Source organism: Embiotoca jacksoni, unplaced genomic scaffold, assembly GCF_022577435.1.
Source record: "Embiotoca jacksoni isolate LCO1_2020_lvr unplaced genomic scaffold, fEmbJac1.0.p SCAF_71, whole genome shotgun sequence".
NCBI classification, from domain to species: domain Eukaryota; kingdom Metazoa; phylum Chordata; class Actinopteri; family Embiotocidae; genus Embiotoca; species Embiotoca jacksoni.
This window is the reverse complement of record NW_027185427.1, coordinates 278,034-299,050: the sequence shown is the minus strand read 5'-3', so window position 1 is coordinate 299,050 and position 21,017 is coordinate 278,034. Positions and strand designations below refer to the sequence as shown.

General features: G+C 46.4%; 1 protein-coding gene across 1 annotated transcript; it reads left to right on the top strand.

Annotated features, from left to right (window-relative positions):
• Positions 1-994: 994 nt before the first annotated feature.
• carm1 (coactivator-associated arginine methyltransferase 1) lies at positions 995-20,817 on the top strand. Its single transcript, XM_069177298.1, has 16 exons — positions 995-1,225; positions 6,132-6,257; positions 6,929-7,035; positions 8,096-8,200; positions 8,343-8,453; positions 8,588-8,765; positions 9,694-9,784; positions 11,252-11,333; positions 11,484-11,569; positions 11,679-11,768; positions 11,864-12,001; positions 13,418-13,507; positions 13,633-13,745; positions 15,872-15,949; positions 16,202-16,270; positions 17,237-20,817. The coding sequence occupies exons 1-16, from the start codon at positions 1,084-1,086 to the stop codon at positions 17,374-17,376; spliced, it is 1,746 nt and encodes a 581-aa protein (XP_069033399.1). The 5' UTR covers positions 995-1,083; the 3' UTR covers positions 17,377-20,817.
• Positions 20,818-21,017: the final 200 nt, after the last annotated feature.

Genomic DNA, 21,017 nt, shown 5'->3' with positions numbered 1-21,017 from the left:
AAATTTTTAAAGAATTTTATGAACAAAAAATATTTTACAAGATACAATAAAATAAAAACATTATTCACGTAGAACGTTTCAAGCAAACTATTTCATGAGTCCTTTAGGAAATAAAAAAATATTTCCAAAATACATATGAATGTTCATGGTAAAATATAGTTTCTGTGTACCACAGGTATAATCAATGTTCACTTTAAATCTGTCCAACACTTCTTTCGTAGGATAAATTCGCTGTAAAAGATTTTAGTTTTAAGAACTTTATTCAACAAGATGTAAATTTACAAACAATGTAGACAATTACTCATTATTTCATACAGAAAACGTAGCAATGTGGAAATAATAGGACAGTAGAATAAAAAATAACAAAAGTAAAAAAAATAAGTAAATAAATAAAATAAAAATAAATAAATATAGATGGATTTAAATACATAAATTCCCTTGATGCAAAAAAAAAAAAAAAAATCGGAGAAAAAGATATACATAAAAATAGCATATTATTCCTCTTCAAGAATTTCTTCATACAGTCGGACAGTTTTGTTCCTTTTCTTAGTATTAATCTGTTTGAGAGTCTAACATAATCTTTAAATTCACCCAAAAATCTGGTGAATTTGGGGGAGATTTTTGACATTCTACATTTGTGAGTGAAAAAAATTGCCGTCGAGAATTAATACATTTATAATTAACTCAAAATTATGATTTTCATGTTCAAAATATGTGATAACATTTTTACATTCAATTTCAACACTAACATTTATTTTGCCCCATTATATAATCTTCCATTCCAGAACAGAAAATAACAGAAGGTGTACGATGGTAAAATAAATGTATTAATGATTCTGGTTCATTGTTACAGAAATTACGTTTGTTTTCGATGCCCACAAATGTGGAAACACAGGAAGGAGGAAGGAGAGCTCCGGGATGGTATGACGTCCCGTCTCCTTGTGTTTACACACTGGCCGCCGCGGGCCGCCAGGTGTCGCTGCTGCGGCGGCTGCGCACGTTGGTGCCCAGCCTGCCTCCAGCAGAGAGCGGTGCGCGGTTGGATGTGAGCGCCACCGACCTGTCTCTACTTCCAGATCGAAGATGGCGGTCTCGGTGTTCCCCGGCGTGCGGCTGCTCTCCATCGGAGACGCCAACGGAGACATACAGCGGCACTCGGAGCAGCAGCCTCTGCGGTTAGAAGTGAAAACCTCGCAGGACGCCGCCCTCATCAATCTCTCCAATGGTGAGTTGACCTTTCCCGCCGCTGCTCCCGGACGGTCGGCCTCCCGGAGCTGCCACAGCTAATGCTATGCAGTGCTAATGCTCACACACGGCTAGCCTGGCCAGCGCTAGCGCTAGCCGCCAAGAAGCTAACCCATCTGGGGACCACATCGCTCCTGCTCGTCACGAGGGAGCCTTTAAAACTCTACATTTTCCTCGTGCGGTTGGATTTGGATGCTTTTAAACTTCGGGCTCCCAGCCGCTGTTTAAGTTGACCGCTGTGGGGAGCTCGGTGGAAACGTGCTGTCCCGCAGCCACGAACCGCGAACAGGCAGCTCGGACAAGAGTTCTTTAATGCTAGTTAAACAATGCCGCTAGCTGCTGCGCGGTGACGCGCCAACACGCAGCACGCGCGCGCCTCTTCGCGTGTTGTCCTCCGGTCTCACGAGCGGGTCACAAATGTCCTCGGTCCCGTAAACGCACCTTTTAAGTTCGGTCCCGCAGAGACCCGGGCGGACGGGGATTAGAGTGTTTGCTGTGAACTAGCTCCTCTGAGTTGTTTTGGACCGGAGAGCAGAGGGCATCCCTTCTGACCCGGCGGACCGGACCGGACCGTGGCTGCGGCCCGGTCCGGTCCGGTCCGGTCTCTGGATTCAGTCGCTCCGTGATAATACACCTAAACTTTTGAAGCTTGTTCTTTTCGTAGCGCAGCAGCCTCTGTGTTTCAGGTGGCGGAGCGGCACCGGGCCCTCATTACTTATGCATCCATCTTTGTTCTCATTGGAACAATAGCCGGGTCCCCCCCCCCCCCCCAACCCCCCAACCCCCCGCCCTCAGCAGAAGGAGGCAGCATCCGCTATCCTTATTCAACGGGACGTCCCGTTGAAAGCTGCTGGCCGCTTCACAGTGATGCTCCCAGCTAGAGAAAGCCACCGAGCCCCCCCCCCCCCCCCCCCACACACACACACACACACACACTCACTCAGTTAGATCAGACAGTGTGTGGACAGAACCAGGACTGGTGAACCAGGACTGGTGGCGTCTGCTGGGCTCATCTGTAAACAGTTATGTTTAGAGTACAGGGTCAGTGAATGGAGCACACTGTCCAGTATTTCACATTAAAGGGGGCTTCCACAGTTTTTGAATCTGTTTCCAGATGTTGGCCAGGAGACCAGGCTTTAGTCTCTGTGAGGACAGGTAAAGAACAGCTGGGTCTGAAGACCACATGTTTTTAATCAAAAAAAGGAGCTGCAACAACAAGACATTGTGGGTATTGTAGGCACTGGTTCTGTTGCTTTGATTTTATTGGTTGACTTTTAGGTTGGTGCTGTTGTTGTTTTAGTTTTTGTATGATATTTGGCATCTGTTTCCAGTCCAACCTGCCTCCTCTCACTGATGTCTGGGGTTAGATTCTCTGTTTTGGTTAGCAGGCACGCGATATGGAAAAATATGTTGCATAATTTATTTTGGGACGTACGTATCAGTTGGTGCTCGGCACTGACTCACCTGTGCCTGTGTGGGGCCTTTATTGTCCCGGTGAGGTGGTATGATGAAGGAGGGGGACCAACCAGGACCAGCAGATGTGTCTATTTATTCCCCCACCAACAGACCTTCCTCTGCCCATACACTGAGGCCTCCTGCATTAAACACACGCTCATGTTGTTTTTAAAGTGTGAGACAGAAGAAATAAGACGTAAACCAGCCGAGACACATCAGCTTTCTGTTGTCACGGCAGAAGTCTTCACTTTTCTGGCAGGTAAATGTTTTCTGATTCACAAGAAACGCAGACTGTCAGAGGAAGTGATGGGAAGACAAATCTGTGTCAGTGAAGCTCCCAGAAATCCATCTCAGCTCTCAACTCGGTTCCCGAGAACAAAGATGAGCTGATTGTAGCACATTCAGCTCCTTTTTAATCCCTCCTTCTTCTTCTTTTTATATTGATCGTTAAGTTTAATATTCAGAAACGCAGCCTTGAAGCTGCTGGTGTCGTTCCTTCAGCATGTAGTACGGTCGGGCGTTTCAATTACAAATACGATCCTATAATCAATGTGGATGCTGTGACTCATTCGGTGGAGGTTTCGGATGCCGTCGGGACAGAAGCTTCTTCCTCCCACTGAACCGTGGACGTGAAGAGGAACCAGCAGCCAGCAGGACTCTGTGTGAACGCTGCTTTTCCTTCATGCTGTGTAACACAAGTGTGTTTTCAGAACTGGATTTACTTTACAAAGAAATGACAACATTAAAGGGGAAGTGCACTGATTTTACTCAGGTCAGGTTAATTCAAATGTGCAATGACTTATGGGACATTGTGTAATATTTTATAGGTTCACAATATATCTGAATATATATGTGACTGCCCTTCATATTGCACAATGTTTCAAACAGCTGTAATATTGTGTCGTAATAATCTGGTGTCATGTGACCTGACCTCTGGTGATGATGTCATCAGGGTTATCTCAGCACCACGGATTAATGTCAGAGCGGCTGCCGACCAACTGGAGGACTTTAACATTGTCCAGTTCAGTGTGACACGAAGAGACGCTTCAGTATCAGTCGAAGCATCATGGGAAATGTAGTCGGCGGCCTGTTTGGGGAAATCTGAGCCTCAGCTGCTGTGTTGCTTCATTTGTCCTTTGGCAGCACTGCAGTGTTTATTTACCGTGCTCAGTTTGGAGGTTTAATCACTTATTTATTCCACAACCAGGCAGACTATTGACGCCACTTCTCGCCTCCTACTTTCTGCTATAATATTGTTTTATTTTAATAATCTCACTTTAAATGATGAATCAATCCACCCGCGTCTCTACTCGTGTTCGATCACATTAAATATGTCAGAGGACTGTGAACGGTGTCTAAAGAGAACACCTGCTGTGACCGTCCTTGTTTGTAACGACTGTGTGTGTGTGTGTGTGTGTGTGTGTGTGTGTGTGTGTGTGTGTGTGTTTTGTTGTGGTGACTGGGCTGCGTGGCTGGCGTTCCTCCCAGAGGATGCATCTCTAAATCTGAAGCGCTGCTCTCAATCCTTTAATAGACGCTGGATTAGCTCAGGCTGGTCTCCGGGTCTGTTTTTAGGCCCGCTGCGCTGCCAGGAGGGTTTTTCCTGCCTGGAGAAATATTGGTTTTACAGAGGCGAGTCTGAGAGACGTCCTTCTGTGATTTCAGAGTTTTATTTCTTGGCTTTTGTTAAAATTGTGTTTTTGAGTGAAGAATCGAGGACAAGATGACTTAGTTGTTGTTTCTGCTGCGGTCTGCACACAATCAAATGACATATTCCATCACAGGAAGCCTTTAGAAGCTCTGTGTCGCCACTGTTTTATGTGGAAGGAGCTTCACAGCAGTGGCTGCTTCACGTCACAGTCAAAGTGGAGTTCTTCCTGCTGATTCGACTGTGAGGGGTCCACACAGCTTAATCTGGTGAGGCGGAGGACCAGAAGGTTTCTCTGGGTTCTGGGATCCGTGAGGTAAACACAGCTGGTTTTGGACTGTTTCCTGATGATAAAAATCCCTCTGATTTCAGCCTGGTGATCCTGCTGCTCTGTTGGACATGTAAATATAAATCAGTAATGTAGATCCTGAAACACTGATGTCGCCAGCAGCAGCTGAGGAACCGTTTTATCTGGACGCGTCGAGGAGAGCGTGTTCATGCCGCCGGGTTCCCGGTGATGTGTCGGCAGTCGTGTGCAGCCCGTGTGAGATAAAGAGGCCGAGGCTGCTGCGTTCTGCTCTCCCACACAGGAAGTGTGTTCTCAGGCGTAATGTGTGAGTGGGGGCATGAAAACACTTCTCTGCCTGGCACGCAAAATGCTGCTCAGAAATGACATTGAGTACATTTTAACATCAGAAGTGCCTGTTAGCTGCGTTTTGTTCAAACTCACTTCCTGTTTTGGGTTGCACACTTACTCTGTATAACCAAGGAGTCCAAAGCCTCTTCCTCCTTCATACCGTTATACGAGCTCGTTTCTAAATGACATCCACCCCGCCGTGTTCTCATTCTGGACATCAGCTGCGTCAAATCAAGCGCTCCTACTTTCTCTCCTCAACCGAAAACAACGCAGCGTTACACCGCGTGTTGCAGAGCAGCAGGAAAACACACCTGGTGAGAAGGAGTGAGAGGAAATCCTTGTTCAGGTTGTGTTTGATTAAAGAGGAGGTGTCAGACTGAAGCTGAACGTTGGTGTGCTCGGTCTCTGCTGCTGAGAAGTGCATGCACCTGCAGGGACAACTACCAGACACTGTGATGACTGGACACACTATCAGGTCGACTGTTTACATGATGATGTCATCTTCTCTGTCAGGTTCATCCGTGATGATCGGTGATCTGTTGTTTCTGAACATTTAGACTCAGCAGGGTTTTATTAGAATCAGCTGGAGCATTTCATTCACACAAGGGATCTGAAATTGACAAGGTTTCCTCAATCAATCTCAGTATTTCATGTTTACTTATTATTAAGGATTGTACCGTCTTGTCTTTGATGTGTGTGATGTCGCGTTTCCGATAGTCTCAAACAGAAAGTTTTAAAATGTGGACAAATCAATTTGTCAAATTCCCTCCCAGTCGATGAAATATAAAGTATGCCGTTAAACCGTTTGATTCGTAGATCTTCAGACATAAAGCTGCAGCGTTGAGGTAATATTCAGCAACGAGGTGCGCACAGAGTTGGGCATTAAACCTGTTCTTATCAGGCCCAGTCATGTTTTATTCTTTATCAGGTAAATGAGTGCAATAAAAGTTATTGTGAGAGAGAATCATGATCTTAAGTCTCAGCAAGATAAATGGTGATGGTCACTTCATCCAGACTCGTTGACCTTCAGCAAGTTCATCCAGCCGAGCAGAGTTTCAGCAGGATTAGCTCTCTGTGTGTTTTCAGTTTTTTTGGGGGAGAAGTCTCTCTGATCTTTTGTTCCCTCCCTTTCTTCTTCTTCTCCAGGAGAGGAGGCGAGTGTGTTCAAGTGTTCCGTTTCCAGGGAGACGGAGTGCAGCCGCGTGGGGAAGCAGTCGTTCATCATCACGCTGGGCTGCAACAGCGTCCTGCTACAGTTCTCCTCACCTGCAGGTACACGAGAGGCCCTCTGGACCACCTGCTCTGCTTTAAATGCTCAGAGAATGTCACCTGATCTTCACCCCAGGACCTGTTGTGTCTTTGTTGAACGCACCCTGTAAACACTTCTGTCCAAAACGAGGAAAAAGCCTCCAGCAGGAAGCCGGCGTTACTGCAGAGGACGAGGAAGACGGTGAAGAGGATGGTGTCAGAGGGAAGGCTGAAGTTAGCGGCTTTGTCCTCCTCTTTATTGGATTTACGCTCCTGTCACAAGCAGTTAATGCTCTTCATGAATCCATTTTCTCTTATCGTCTTTAAAAGTAAATTAAGTTAAATTTTGAGCCACGGCGTTTCTTTTCACCTCGTATGTAAATTCAGCAGTTTTTTTTAAACATCTAATGAGCCGAATCATTTTTCATCACAACACGGGACTGTCTGAAGACTCTCTTCTTTATTTCAACACCTTCAGCACAGACCATCAGCTGGTGTGGATGCCCGAGTCTCTTTTGATATGATGTCATATACTGTGTGGCCATCAGAGGAGGGGTGGAGCCTATCCCAGCAGACTGGGAGGAGGCGGGGCCAACATGGCTGGGCTGCACATATATAAATATAATATCTAGTGTCCTTCACTTGGAGTGAAACAAAACTCCAAAAGTCTTTGTTCTCTTTTTTTTTTTTTTTAGACTTTCAGTCCTTTTATAACCTCCTGAAGAACTGTCGTGGACACGCGTCAGAGCGTTCAGTCTTCAGTGACAGAACAGAGGAGTCCTCTGCTGTACAGTATTTCCAGGTGAGAGCACACCCCCCCCCCCCCTCTCGACCCCCTCTACACACACACACACACACACACACACACACACGCACAGACACACACATTCACATACATTTTGAGTCGCTCTAATTTGAAGATTTCCCGGTCGGTTTGAATCCATTCTGCCTTTTACAACACACACTATTTCTAGTCTATTCATTACAGGAATATTCAGGCAGAAAAAAAACAACAACACAGTTTTTAGCCTCTTGTGAATTCCATTGTTTTTAAAAGTGTGTGAGAGTTCGTTCCAGGAGGCGTTCAAAGAGCCTTTTTACTGTCACCGCAGCCAGATGTGCCTCCCGACAGGAAGACACGTATGTGTTGGTGTCATGAAGACACGTCCGTCTGAATGTAGAGAACTTCTTTACATACAGATGATTTCATTTTAAAGAGCGGGAGTCCCAGTCTCCTCTGTGCTTCTCTACAAACATGGAAGATCTGCTCCTGAGCATCCTAACAGTCATCCACAGAGACAGACTGTCCTGCTATCATCATCATCATCACTGGCTTTGTTCTGTGGCTCAGCAGTGAGGCAGCTTTACCTGCCAATGTCCTTTTAGATGCCATCTGTTTTCTTCCCGGTTTGATGGCAGTATTTTATTTTTCTGTGCTCTCGCTGACTCAGCTGTCAAACATGATCCTTCTCTCTCAGAGGATGTCTACGAAGTTGTGTTTTTCCTCTCGTATTATCCCATTAAGGCCTGCGGCGCCCCCTACAGATCAATGTAACGCTGAGGGAACTGTTGAAAACGACCTGCAGAAACCTGAAGCTCTGAGAGACGAGACAGAAACATGAAATAAAAACCATCTTGATAGCTTCGACCTTTAACACTTGCCCTCACGATCATTAAAACTTTGAAAAAAAAAATCAATAAACTAAACTAAAGGGAAAAAATGTAACACCACACGTAGAGGACGAGGTCAGGACCGCGGTGTGATCCTGGACCGTGTCTGAAACACAAACATGTAGTTTTGTATGATATGTGGACTTAATATAAAAACTATGTTCTGACTCGTTTGGTTTTGCTGTGTGCAGTTTTACGGTTACCTCTCCCAGCAACAGAACATGATGCAAGACTATGTTCGGACAGGGACTTACCAACGGGCTATTCTCCAGAACCACACCGACTTCAAGGACAAGGTAACGCACGCAAAAACACCTTGAGGAGTCCCGTCGCACAGACCAAAATCTCATACCGTTGGATTTCAGTATTTAATCATTGATGATGTCACAGATTTGTCCATTTTAATGCTCCGCCTGTGGTTCCTCCTCTGTCCTGCAGGTGGTGCTGGATGTGGGTTGTGGCTCGGGGATCCTGTCTTTCTTCGCAGCCCAGGCTGGAGCCAGGAAGGTGTACGCAGTGGAGGCCAGCACCATGGCTCAGCATGCCGAGGTACGCACACACATTCACGTTGACATCAGTCTCCTGACTGTGAGTGTATGTGACCTGGAGCTGCAGCCTCCCCGACCCCTCACACCGGGGCAGGCGGTGTTTCAGCCTCAGTGACGGCATCCTCTGGCCTGCAGGTGCTGGTGAACAGTAACCGCCTGGGGGAGCGTGTGGTCGTCATCCCGGGGAAGGTGGAGGAGGTGACGCTGCCCGAGCAGGTGGACATCATCATCTCGGAGCCAATGGGCTACATGCTGTTCAACGAGCGCATGCTGGAGAGCTACCTGCACGCCAAGAAGTTCCTCAAACCCAACGGTGAGGAGGTCGAGTGGTAGAGTGGAGGAAGACACCGCACGTCTGTAGATAGTCTCTGAGGTCACAGCGAGTCACAGTGATCTCACCCATTTGTGGACGAATCACAGACTGGATATAAAATTGTTTGTAGCTTCAGGCTCCAAAAAGCCTCCGGCTCCATAGACTCCCATTCAACTTCTCTCATCAAATCCAAAGTGAATAAAATGTGTCCATCAGTTATCTCGGTGTTGTTAGCTAAAGTCACTCCTTCTTATTAGTTTTCTGGAGGTCCATCTGAAAATAATCCCTCATTCATTAGAAAAGAAGATTCAAGAAGACCTGTTTTTGGGGGCGTGTCTGTTTGATTGACAGGCCTGTGGTGCAGTCAGGTTACAGCTATCAGTGGGCGGGACATAGTATTGTCAGGTTTCCAATCAGATCAGTCAGATCCACTGTTGGCTCCTCCCCCAGCTCGTCCAAATATGGTCACTTCCTGCTCCAAACTGCTCTGAACTAGCAAAGATGGTGACGGACAGAATCTGAACTGGAGGCTTCATAACGTTCACAAACCAACGATGACCTCACTGATGGATGATGATTGTGAAGAAAAGTTCACTGCTCTTCATGTGGACGTCCAGTCAGTGTTGATGAATAATAAATTCTGTTGTTCTTCCAGCAGCTGCAGAATCTGTTGTTTAAACTTGATCCAAATGAATTAAATGTTCATAAAATCAAAGTCACCTTTATTGTCAATCCACCATATGTGCAAGACATACAGAGATCGAAATATTGTTTCTCACAGTCCCACGGTGTGCAAAATAGAAAGACAAAACAAGAAAAGTATAAATGTGCAACAATAAAAACAATAATAAATAAATGCAGGTTCACAGATATTTTTCTGACTTTATGGGGCAAGAGCTCACGCTGTCTTCCTCTATCTATGTTTTAGGTAAAATGTTCCCCACCATCGGAGATGTCCACCTGGCCCCCTTCACAGACGAGCAGCTCTACATGGAGCAGTTCACCAAGGCCAACTTCTGGTAAGGAGGGGCAGAGGGTGGGGGATGGGCGGGGGGGCATCAGGCCTCCAACAAACTAAACTTAATCTGCACTCACGTTCATCCTGTATTTAAAATCTACATTTCATCTTGAAAAGTGTTGAGTGTTGAATTGAGTTCCCTTAAAGACATCTCAGTATGTGATATCAGCTGTTCTCCTCCTGACTGACGACGGACTGATGAGATGTTCAGAGTTCACTAATATTCAGATCCTCCAGGAGTTTTATGTGATTGTTGTGATCAAAAGTTTTTTGCGTAAAATTGCGGGAATTAGAAAAAAAAAATTGAACGCCCTCTCTGATAAAAGAATAAATATATAATCATGCCTTTTCATGATAATAATAATATTTAATGTGAAAACGCCTTTTCCCACAAACCCCGTTACTTCCCGCTTTTCTGCCTGTTGCTCTGTGGAGTTTTTTTTGTTTTTTTTTAATGAAGAGAGTTTTGTTTGTAAAGACTTACTTTATGCTGTTAATACTTTCAGCTCAGCTTCTGATGACGTCATTTGTTGCTTTTATAGATTACGGCGTTTGCGTGAATTTGTATTAATTATTGTGATTTCCTGGAGCGACGGAACCCTAACTACAGTATCTGAAATTAATAAATACTTCCTCCACTATTGACTGATGTCGAAATAAATGCCTCCAGACCGTGCTGCTTCCGTCTATGTGCCGTTACGAAGGTCATACGTGAAGGTGGTGAACTCTGCAGCTTTTCCATGTTACTACGAAATCAGAGCCGTGGAGCTTCTGCATTGAATCTTGGAGCTTCGTGCAGCAGCTTCAGGGTGTTTGTGGAGGTCTGAGTGTGAGGAACGTTGCACCCACTAATATGACCTCACCTGTAAAGTAACCCGTAGTTTGATGCGTCGTCAGGCTCATGATGTCATTGTTGAATCCTCAGGGATGCTCTCGAACCTTCCTTTTTACTTTATTATTTATTTTTGTGAATTAAACCCGTCCGTGTAAATTATTGTGACTGAGCAGATTTTGCTGTAATGAGTGGGACATGAGACGATGAGAGTAGTTAGTTTAGGCGATGAAAAGTTTCATCTTTTTCATCAGGGAATCAATGAAAGTCGAGGAGATGACTTCTGATCTAGAGGGAACGCTGCTATTAGTGCGTCTAACTGCAATCAAACTATCTGGTTGGTTTTAGTTGGAGTCAGTAAAAAGTTCCATTTCTTGCTGCAGTTTTGTGGCATTCAGTTCATTTTTACATGAACAGGATGTTGTTGGAAGAACATGTCTTGTGTTCCTCTCGTGTCGTCATCACATAAAGCAGCCGGATGAAGGAGTTTAGTGTTGATCCTCTAAATGTTTGGTTCTCTCCATCCAAAGATATATTGAGATTGTGCAAAAAAACCAAACATGTGCGTAGCCACGACTCAGCACTTTCCCAGCAGCTGAGGTGAATTGAAACCAAACTGTCTTGTTGGTCCCTCAGGTACCAGCCGTCCTTCCACGGTGTCGACCTGTCCGCCCTGCGGGGGGCAGCAGTGGACGAGTATTTTCGCCAGCCAATCGTGGTATGTTGTCCATCGCACACATACGTGGTGTGATTGTTTCATTGGTCTGTCGCTGGGGGACGGATGTTGTGCAGCCTGGGAGGGGTTCTGATTCACCTGAGAGCAGCAGTACAAGTGAAACCTGGTGTGTCGCTGTTCTTCTTTCTGCAGGACACGTTCGATATCCGTATTCTGATGGCCAAGTCAGTCAAATACACAGTGAACTTCCTGGAGGCCAAAGAAGACGATCTGTACAGGTGTGTGCACCTGTTTCCTGTGTGCGTGTGTGTGTGTGTGTGTGTGTGTGTGTGTGTGTGTGTGTGTGTGTGTGTTCGTTCAGTGATGAACCTCTTGTTTTGGTCACAGGATAGAGATTCCCTTTAAGTTCCACATGATGCACTCAGGCCTGGTGCACGGCCTGGCCTTCTGGTTCGACGTGGCGTTCATGGGATCATCGTAAGTCAGCCGCTCACTGATGCACACATGACACAGTGTGTTGAACCTGAAGCAGACACTGATGCCCCCTCCCCTGTTTACCCCCCCTCCTGCAGGATGACAGTATGGCTGTCCACAGCACCCACAGAGCCCCTCACCCACTGGTACCAGGTGCGCTGTCTGCTGCAGTCCCCCCTCTTCACCAAGGCCGGGGACACTCTGTCCGGCACCGCTATGCTGGTGGCCAACAAGAGGTAGGAGAGTCGTGTGGGTCGTGTTTGCTGCTTCTGAACCACAGATTGTATATAAACAGTTGACATAAAAGCAGATTATAAAAGTGTCTTAAGCTGCAATACCTCCGAGTGCCACTAGAGGTCGGCTCCAAAAAGCCTCCGGCTCCATAGACTCCCATTCAACTTCTCTCATCAAATCCAAAGTGAATAAAATGTGTCCATCAGTTATCTCGGTGTTGTTAGCTAAAGTCACTCCTTCTTATTAGTTTTCTGGAGGTCCATCTGAAAATAATCCCTCATTCATTAGAAAAGAAGATCCAAGAAGACCTGTTTTTGGGGGCGTGTCTGTTTGATTGACAGGCCTGTGGTGCAGTCAGGTTACAGCTATCGGTGAGCGGGACGTAGTATCGTCAGGTTTCCAATCAGATCAGTCAGATCCACCGCTGGCTCCTCCCCCAGCTCGTCCAAATATGGTCACTTCCTGCTCCAAACCGCTCAGAACTAGCAAGATGGTGACGGACAGAATCTGAACTGGAGGCTTCATAATGTTCACAAACCAACGTGGTGACATCACTGACTGTTTGATGTTTGTTCTGAACACAGTCTGTCGCACTCAGGTTGGAAACAAATCAAAGTACTGACTCTGATATTGAAGGCAGTGAAATCAAATGTTAATGAAATCGTGCAAAAGGAGCAAAGAGAACAAAGTGTTGATGTGAAGATCTGCTGTTGGCTCGTTAAACAGATTCTTCCAGCAGCTGGCTGCTCGACACCATCAGGGGTTTTACCTCAGTCTCTCTTTATCTGTCCCCATGGCACCCACACTTTAAGAAGGTGATTTTACTAGTTTCACAGGACTTTGGAGTCTGTCTGTATTTTAAGTGGGTTGCGGAGCCTCTTTGTTGTTCTGACTCGTGTGTTTGCCGTATTGTTAGCAGCAAACTGTGCCTTCTCCTTTTGTTTTCTAATCTGATGAAGACTTCTCTGTCACTGCTGGAGTTAAACGAGAGAAGAACTCAATGTTTTTTCTCATCATCATGTGTATCATGACGTTGAGTAGAGAGCTAAATAAGACCTCAGACCAACAGGGCCTGCACACATTTTACTTTGCAGTGTCATAGTTCGTGCAGTGACACACATTAATGTCTCTGTGATATAACTGTTTATACACACACATCTCAGAGGGATGAAATAAGTGAGATCTAATCTGTTCTTTATTGAGCTGTAGAGATGCTTGTAGACTGATGCTGTCCCCTTTGGACAGGCTAGCTGTTTCCAGTCTTTGTGCTAAGCTAAGCTAACTGGCTGCATCTTTGTATTCAATGGTTCCCCGGGTCGGCCTTCAGCTGATTAAAACTACAGGTATCACATGCACACAAACAGAAAGTACATATCGGACGTAATCGTATTAACATGTGTCCCCCCCCCCCCTTACAGACAAAGCTACGACATCAGTATTGTTGCGCAGGTGGACCAGACAGGCTCAAAGTCCAGCAACCTCCTGGACTTGAAGAACCCCTTTTTCAGGTGAGTTCATCTGTGACACACCTGGATGTTCGTCACAGCTTCCACACAGCATGTGGTGGTGTTGGTGGTGTTGGTGGGGCCGCGATGTCCGTCTCCTCTAATGTCCAACGTTTGTGTCTCTGCAGGTACACAGGCTCCACCCCCAACCCCCCTCCCGGCTCACACTACACCTCCCCATCCGAGAACATGTGGAACACGGGGTCAGCCTACAGCATGAATCAGGGGATGTCTGTATCAGGTGAACACACACAGAGACACCTGTTTACCTGAATACAAAGAGGCAGAGAGGGTGGAGCTAGAGGGTGGGGCTAGAGGGTGGAGACTACAGGTGAACCAGGTAGACGTTCTCCACCTGCTTCATACACTTGATATATTTGATGACTTTTAAACTGTAAATATGAATGAGCAGGTGGGAACATGAAGTGTGTCAGGTGGTCAGTGACATCATAGAAACTCACCTGAAGGTGGGTGCTGAGTGTGAGTTGGAGTGAAGCTGGACCTAAATATTCCACTGAACACGGCTCCGTCATGTGAAACCGACAAACATCTGGTCACAGACACTTTTCTGTCCACATGTGAGAGTCCTATAGGTGATTATTAATAAACGGATGGGGATATATTTGTCCTCATTTGTCTCTCTTCCACTTTGTTGGATGGGACTTCCTGTAACTTGGATTTCTGGGTTGTTTTCACCGTGGATGTATGTGATTGTGTGCAGACTGCAGTCCAGTTGAACCACAACATTTCCCTCTTCTAGTTCCATTTGGCGATTATTAAACATGTTCAATAAGCCGATAGAAGAGCTCGGTGGCTCACGGCCGAGCAGCACTCAGATCTGGAAGTGTCTCCAGAGACCAGACGGCTGCTCGTCCCACTCAACCTCTTCATACTGTCATTCAACAGCTCAAAGCTCATCCTGAAATGAAGTAATGAAACTATGAATTGAATCCATACAGACAGATGCGGAAGGCAGCAAAGTATAGTTCACGATAGTATCGGTATTATTTTGTCAGACGATATGAAAAATTCACATCGTGATAATGGCAGTTTTGACGTGATGACGTCATATTGTTACGCAGCAGAACTGACAGTTTAATTGGTGGTCGTGTTATTTCTCCTCCTCTGTCCTCTGTGTGTGTTTCACACCGGTCAGCTCCGCCCCTTTACACACACACACACACACACACACACACACACACACACACACACACACACACACACACACACACACACACACACACAGCTCAGCAGACGCTCAGATCAAAGAGTCAACTCGTAAAGAAATAAAAGTGCAACAAAAGCCCAAAACTATGTTTTTAATGGGAAAACATTGACGCTAAACTTTCGAAAATCAGAGCAGAACGCTGTTGATTATGCCGACAGTGGTGAATAAGTAATTATGAGCTCGACAGCTGATCACAAGTCGTCGTCCTGACAGAGCAGCAGATGTCTGCACCTCCACATCCATCCCAGCGCTGTCTGCAGGATCTCAAGCTCACTTTGAGTGACTGTTGTTTACAAACTACGATCATTTTTGTTTAGTTTTTGATGAATATTTGAAGGCATCATGCTACATTTATGCTGACATAAATCTATAACACGTATTTTGTTCAAATTGTATGTAATTAAAATTAATAATCACATATTTTATGATCTTTTTCTCTAATACACAGATATATCGTGATATTGTTTGAGGGCTATATGTCCCCCTACTGATGGTGTTCATTTTTTGTACTTGAAGATCAATTAAATACTTTAATTAAAAATACCCAATGGAACTCTCAGGAAGTCCATATATGGTCTGCACATCTGGGATCATACAGAAACTGTTAGCCTCTGATCATCATCAGCAGGTTTATTAATAAACAGTGAGGGATCATAGTTACAGCTGAATGCTGCAACTTCCTGTTTATTTCAAATTAAAAGCCCTCGTTCATATTAATGGTCCTCTAGTGTTTCATAGGGGGTCCAGCCATGTACTTGGTTTTGACCCAGATTGTGTGTGTGTGTGTGTGTGTGTGTGTGTGTGTGTGTGTGTGTGTGTGTGTGTGTGTGTGCGCGCCGCCCCCCCCCACTCCCACCACCTCCTAATGATTGATGCTGCTGTAACCCGTGTCTCTGTGTCTGAGTGTCTGTGTCTCAGTGTGTGTCTCTGTGTGTGTTTGTGTGTCTCTGTGTGTGTCTATAAGTGTCTATGTGTCTCTGTGTGACTGAGTGTCTGTCTGTCTCTGTGTGTCTCTCTCTTTGTCTCTCTGCGTCTTTCTGTGTCTCTCTGCGTCTCCGTCCCCCGTGCGGTGCAGAGCTGTGTATGACATCAGTCTGCAGTAAATGTTGAGTGCTTTGTCTCCTGTCTGTCCTCTGCAGGGATGCCTGCAGCTTATGACCTCAGCACAGTCATCGGCAGCGGCCCGGCGGTGTCTCACAACAACCTCATCCCCCTGGGTACGAACCTTCACTTCACCTGCTCGCAGCACAGTTCGCCTGCTCTCTGTGCTTCAGATGACATCATTCGTCCTGTCTGACCTTTGACCTGTAACAAAAAGCGCTTTAATGTCCAGCGTCGACACAGTTTTCTTCACCTGCTCTCATTGTTATCGCTTCAGTCTTTCTCTGCAACATCCAGCATGTTACACTCAGTTTATCCTGCTCAAGTCTGATGTACTGACACACGTCCTGTCCTCTGATTGGTCCCAGTGAACACAGGGATTGTAAACCACACCCACTCCAGGATGGGCTCCATCATGAGCACAGGAATTGTCCAGGGTAAGTCCACCTCCACAGGAACTCGGTCACATCGGTTTTATTCATTCCCTCCAGGAAATCTTGTGGTCACAATCATTAACACAAATTCAAGCAAAGTCAGCAATATTTGCGGGAGCTTGCAATTTTTTTACATTCCCGTGATTTTTCCACAAAAAATGTCGTCAGCAGAATCTGTGCTGAAAGTATTAATGACATGAAGTAAATCTTTTCAAGCAAAAGTCTCTTTATTATCAACAATAACTCCTCATTTCCAATCAGAAAGTCTCTACTCCTGTTTTCATCACCAAATAAAACTCTGTTCACTGGAACAAGAGGAGAAACAGGAAGTGACGGGGTTTGTGGGAAATGTGGTCTTCACATTAAAATGATCTGATTAAATGTTTATTATTAAAAGGAAGTGATGACTTATTACTGTATGTTTTTAGTTTTATACGTGTTTTATACACAGTTGTCAGAGACGTCACTTTGTTTGTTTCATCCAGCAGGTCTATGTGTTGAATGAACATGAATTAAACGGCATCTAAAGCTCTTATTTTGACAGATGATGTAGTCCTTGTTTCTATATTCCAGTCACAGACGGTCTGTTCTGGAAACATACGCAGCTTTTAGGACCTTTTATCTCCATGGTTCTCTAAGTTCAATAAATAAATAATAAAATGATTAGAACTAAAATATTCCTGTGATGTGATATTATTATCACAGGAAGTGACATGTTACATGTTTATTCTTTTATAAGGTAGGGCTTAAAAAATACTAAAAAAAAATTGTCTGAACCTGCAATTTTATCTAATTCCTGCAATTTTATGCTCTAAAAATTAAATGGAAATTTTTTAGAAAATCTGTTGCAAAATGAAACATTTTTGATGAAAACAATCAATAAAAAAACAGTCAGTGAACTCCTGGAGGGACTGATCATTGACTAACAGGAGTTTTTAATTGAATGGATCGATGTGTTCTGTCCTCCAGGAGCCACCACGGGTCAGTCGGGTCCCAGCAACAGCGGTACTTACTATCCCGTCACCAACCAGTTCACCATGGGGGGCGCTGCCATCTCCATGGCCTCACCGATGGTCATCCCCAGCAACACCATGCACTACGGCAGTTAAGAGGGACACCTGCCACACCCCCCGCATGAAAAAAAATAAAGATCCCCCGCCCGCCCACCCATCCCTCCCCCCCAACCCTCCAGCCCCCCAACCCTGAGTGACCTGCCAACCGCAGCCAAAACCAGTATACCAAAACCAGTGCTGTGTGGCACTCATCTGCCCCGTCTGTCTTCTGTGTTCGGTCCATCATGAGACGATCGGTGGGACGCCCTCGTATCCGTCCAGGCTCGTCGAAGCCTCCTCTCACCCTCTCCTCATCGGGACTGTAGCACGTCTGAGATGTACAGCAGCTGTCACCCCCCCCACCCCTCCTCCCACCACCACCACCACCACATGTATCTCAGTTCCTCCTCCGCCGTCTCCGGTTGTTTTCAGTGTCATGACCCCTGTTCGTCCTCCCCTGAGAAGAAACCAGCATCAGTCCGTTCCCACAGCTCTCCGTACCAGAGCAACACTGAGGCGTCTCCTTTGTACAGCAGGACACTTATCATCATCTTCATCTTCATCTTCATCATCAACACTGATCTCGGGGCTGCTGCGCCGCCTTGACTTTTTTCATATCAGATCCGATTCTTCGGAGTCCCTCCACTCTTCTCCTCAGAGACTGACAGAGCAGCTCCTCCCAATCACAAAGCCAACGTTATATTTCCCTGCTCGGCCTGCAGTGTGCTCATGCGTGTGTACAGTTATATCACAAAGGAAACCCTCTACATGTCAGGAGCATGTAGACAAACCTGTTTCTTCAGTGTCATGGACAAAACTGGTCCTCTTAAGTTCTGCTCAGTAGCTGATGTGTGGTCACCGTAGTCCGCTAGCGTTCACGTAAGACATCACACACGGGTCACCTTCCATGCTGAGCGCTGAGATGAACTGGTTCCACCCTTCATTGACCACACAGGCCGGAGCGGCTGACGCCCGCTTCTCCCGCTCGCTCATACGCTAGTGGACGTTACAATAAGAGATGGTTAGCCTCGCGGCTACACATGCTAACTGGCAGCAGTGTAGAGAAGCTATTCTGTCCTTCTAAAGACTTCTGACACGACGCTGTCACAGGAACACAGCACTGAGCTGACGAACATGAGAGTGATGTCGCACATCTGTGGGCCACTCAACCAAAACAAGGAGCTGAAAGATGCTGAAAAGCCCTGACAGTGTGGGGAGCTGCTGGGTCAGGTGATGACTGTGTGGGTTTGTTGACACCTTTCACAGAGCATGTTTTAATTTGACCCGTCGTTAATGTAAAAGCTTCGTCCTCCTACTCAGATGATGTGAGCGGCGCAGCTCAAAGACAAACTGCCTCCACGTTTTAACTGGATTTTAAATGTTCAGCTTCCAAAAACTCTTCTTTTATTATATTTCAGTGAAGCTTTAAGATGTTTTCAGAGCTCTGCAGTGTCTACTCTCAGCACCGTCCAAAGGGAACAAAAAGTTTAACAAGTCGCACAGCTACTTTATATGTTAGTTGTCATGGTAACCCCTCCTTCGTCTGCCGTTACCAGACCTGAATTCACGTCCTGAATTTCGAGGTTTGACCGCGCTCTTTCCTGTCGTTGTGTGCTGCTGCATGCATACAGCAGGTTAGATTGGAAGCAGCCTTCAGCCAATCAGCTTTGACCAATGTATGGTGTGCTGAAAAATCTGCCACGATTGTTGGAACGGTTTCATTGGTCTGTTAGGGCCCTGTGGATGGTTTCAGAGGTCTGTCAGGGCCCTGTGGATGGTTTCAGAGGTCTGTCAGGGGCCTGTGGATGGTTTCAGAGGTCTGTTAGGGCCCTGTGGATGGTTTCAGAGGTCTGTCAGGGGCCTGTGGATGGTTTCAGAGGTCTGTTAGGGCCCTGTGGATGGTTTCAGAGGTCTGTCAGGGCCCTGTGGATGGTTTCATTGGTCTGTTAGGGACCTGTGGATGGTTTCAGAGGTCTGTCAGGGGCCTGTGGATGGTTTCAGAGGTCTGTTAGGGACCTGTGGATGGTTTCAGAGGTCTGTCAGGGGCCTGTGGATGGTTTCATTGGTCTGTTAGGGACCTGTGGATGGTTTCATTGGTCTGTTAGGGACCTGTGGATGGTTTCAGAGGTCTGTCAGGGGCCTGTGGATGGTTTCAGTGGTCTGTTAGGGCCCTGTGGATGGTTTCAGAGGTCTGTCAGGGGCCTGTGGATGGTTTCAGTGGTCTGTTAGGGTCCTGTGGATGGTTTCAGTGGTCTGTTAGGGACCTGTGGATGGTTTTAGTGGTCTGTTAGGGTCCTGTGGATGGTTTCAGTGATCTGTCAGGGTCCTGTGGATGGTTTCAGTGGTCTGTTAGGGACCTGAGGGTGGTTTCAGTGGTCTGTTAGGGACCTGAGGGTGGTTTCAGTGGCCTGTTAGGGACCTGTGGATGGTTTCGGAGGTCTGTTAGGGGCCTGTGGGTGGTTTCAGTGGTCTGTTAGGGACCTGTGGATGGTTTCAGAGATCTGGCAGGGTCCTGTGGATGGTTTCAGAGATCTGGCAGGGTCTTGTGGATGGTTTCAGAGGTCTGGCAGGGTCCTGTGGATGGTTTCAGAGGTCTGGCAGGGTCCTGTGGATGGTTTCAGTGGCCTGTCAGGGACCTGTGGATGGTTTCAGAGATCTGTCAGGGTCCTGTGGATGGTTTCATTGGCCTGTCAGGGTCCTGTGGATGGTTTCAGAGGTCTGTCGGGGTCCTGTGGATGGTTTCAGAGATCTGGCAGGGTCCTGTGGATGGTTTCAGAGGTCGGGGATCTGTGGATGGTTTCAGAGGTCGGGGATCTGTGGATGGTTTCAGAGGTCGGGGACCTGTGGATGGTCTCGGTGTGTTCTTGGTGTCCAACATGGAAGGTGACCAACAGGACAGTCTGAGAGAAACGTCAGCCCTGTTAAAGTAAAAGCTGATCACCGTCTGCTGCTCATATATACCCCCCCACCAGTCCGCAGCAGCTCCTCTCCTCTCAGTCTTTTGTTGAGCCAGATTACTCCGGCACCGTTGGAGGATCCACAGAGCGAATGACCCAGCGGAGAGAGAGGAGCTGAGCTGGGTGGGCGGGGTCCTCGTTTACATCCTGGCCTTCTTCCCCTGCTCCTCCTCCCATCCTCCTCAGAGACTGTTGCAGAGAGACTTGGATGTCGAGGCGTGGGAGGCGGGGCCAGTCCAGCCCCCTCCCTCCTCGTCTGATCACGATGTACGACCTCCGACATATCACTGACCCCGCCGAACCCGCTGCCCTCGTCCCCTTCCATCAGTCCAGGAAAGAAAGACTGACACATTTATGCATCGCTTTCAGTGTCACAACTATTGGAGTTAATGAGTTAGCGAGTTGTAAGAGAGCTGAGGAAAATGTCTCTTTGTAGGATTAATCTTTCTGTTGTCTTTTATTTTTCTTTTTATCTTTCTTTCACAAAAAACAAGAAACGATTAAAAAAGAGAGCAAATTAAATGTTCCAAACCATCCTGGATTCAGGTGTGTCGTGCTCTCATTTGTTCCAGTGGACGTGGCACATGTTGACCATGTGATGGCCATCATGTCCCCGTTGCCATGGAAACGCTGCTCTGTGTAAGTCTTAAGAGGCGTCCAATCTGATCATGCATTTGATGTTCTGTCATTGTTTGTGTTGAGCGACCGTTAATAACACGCACATACACACATCATCATGTT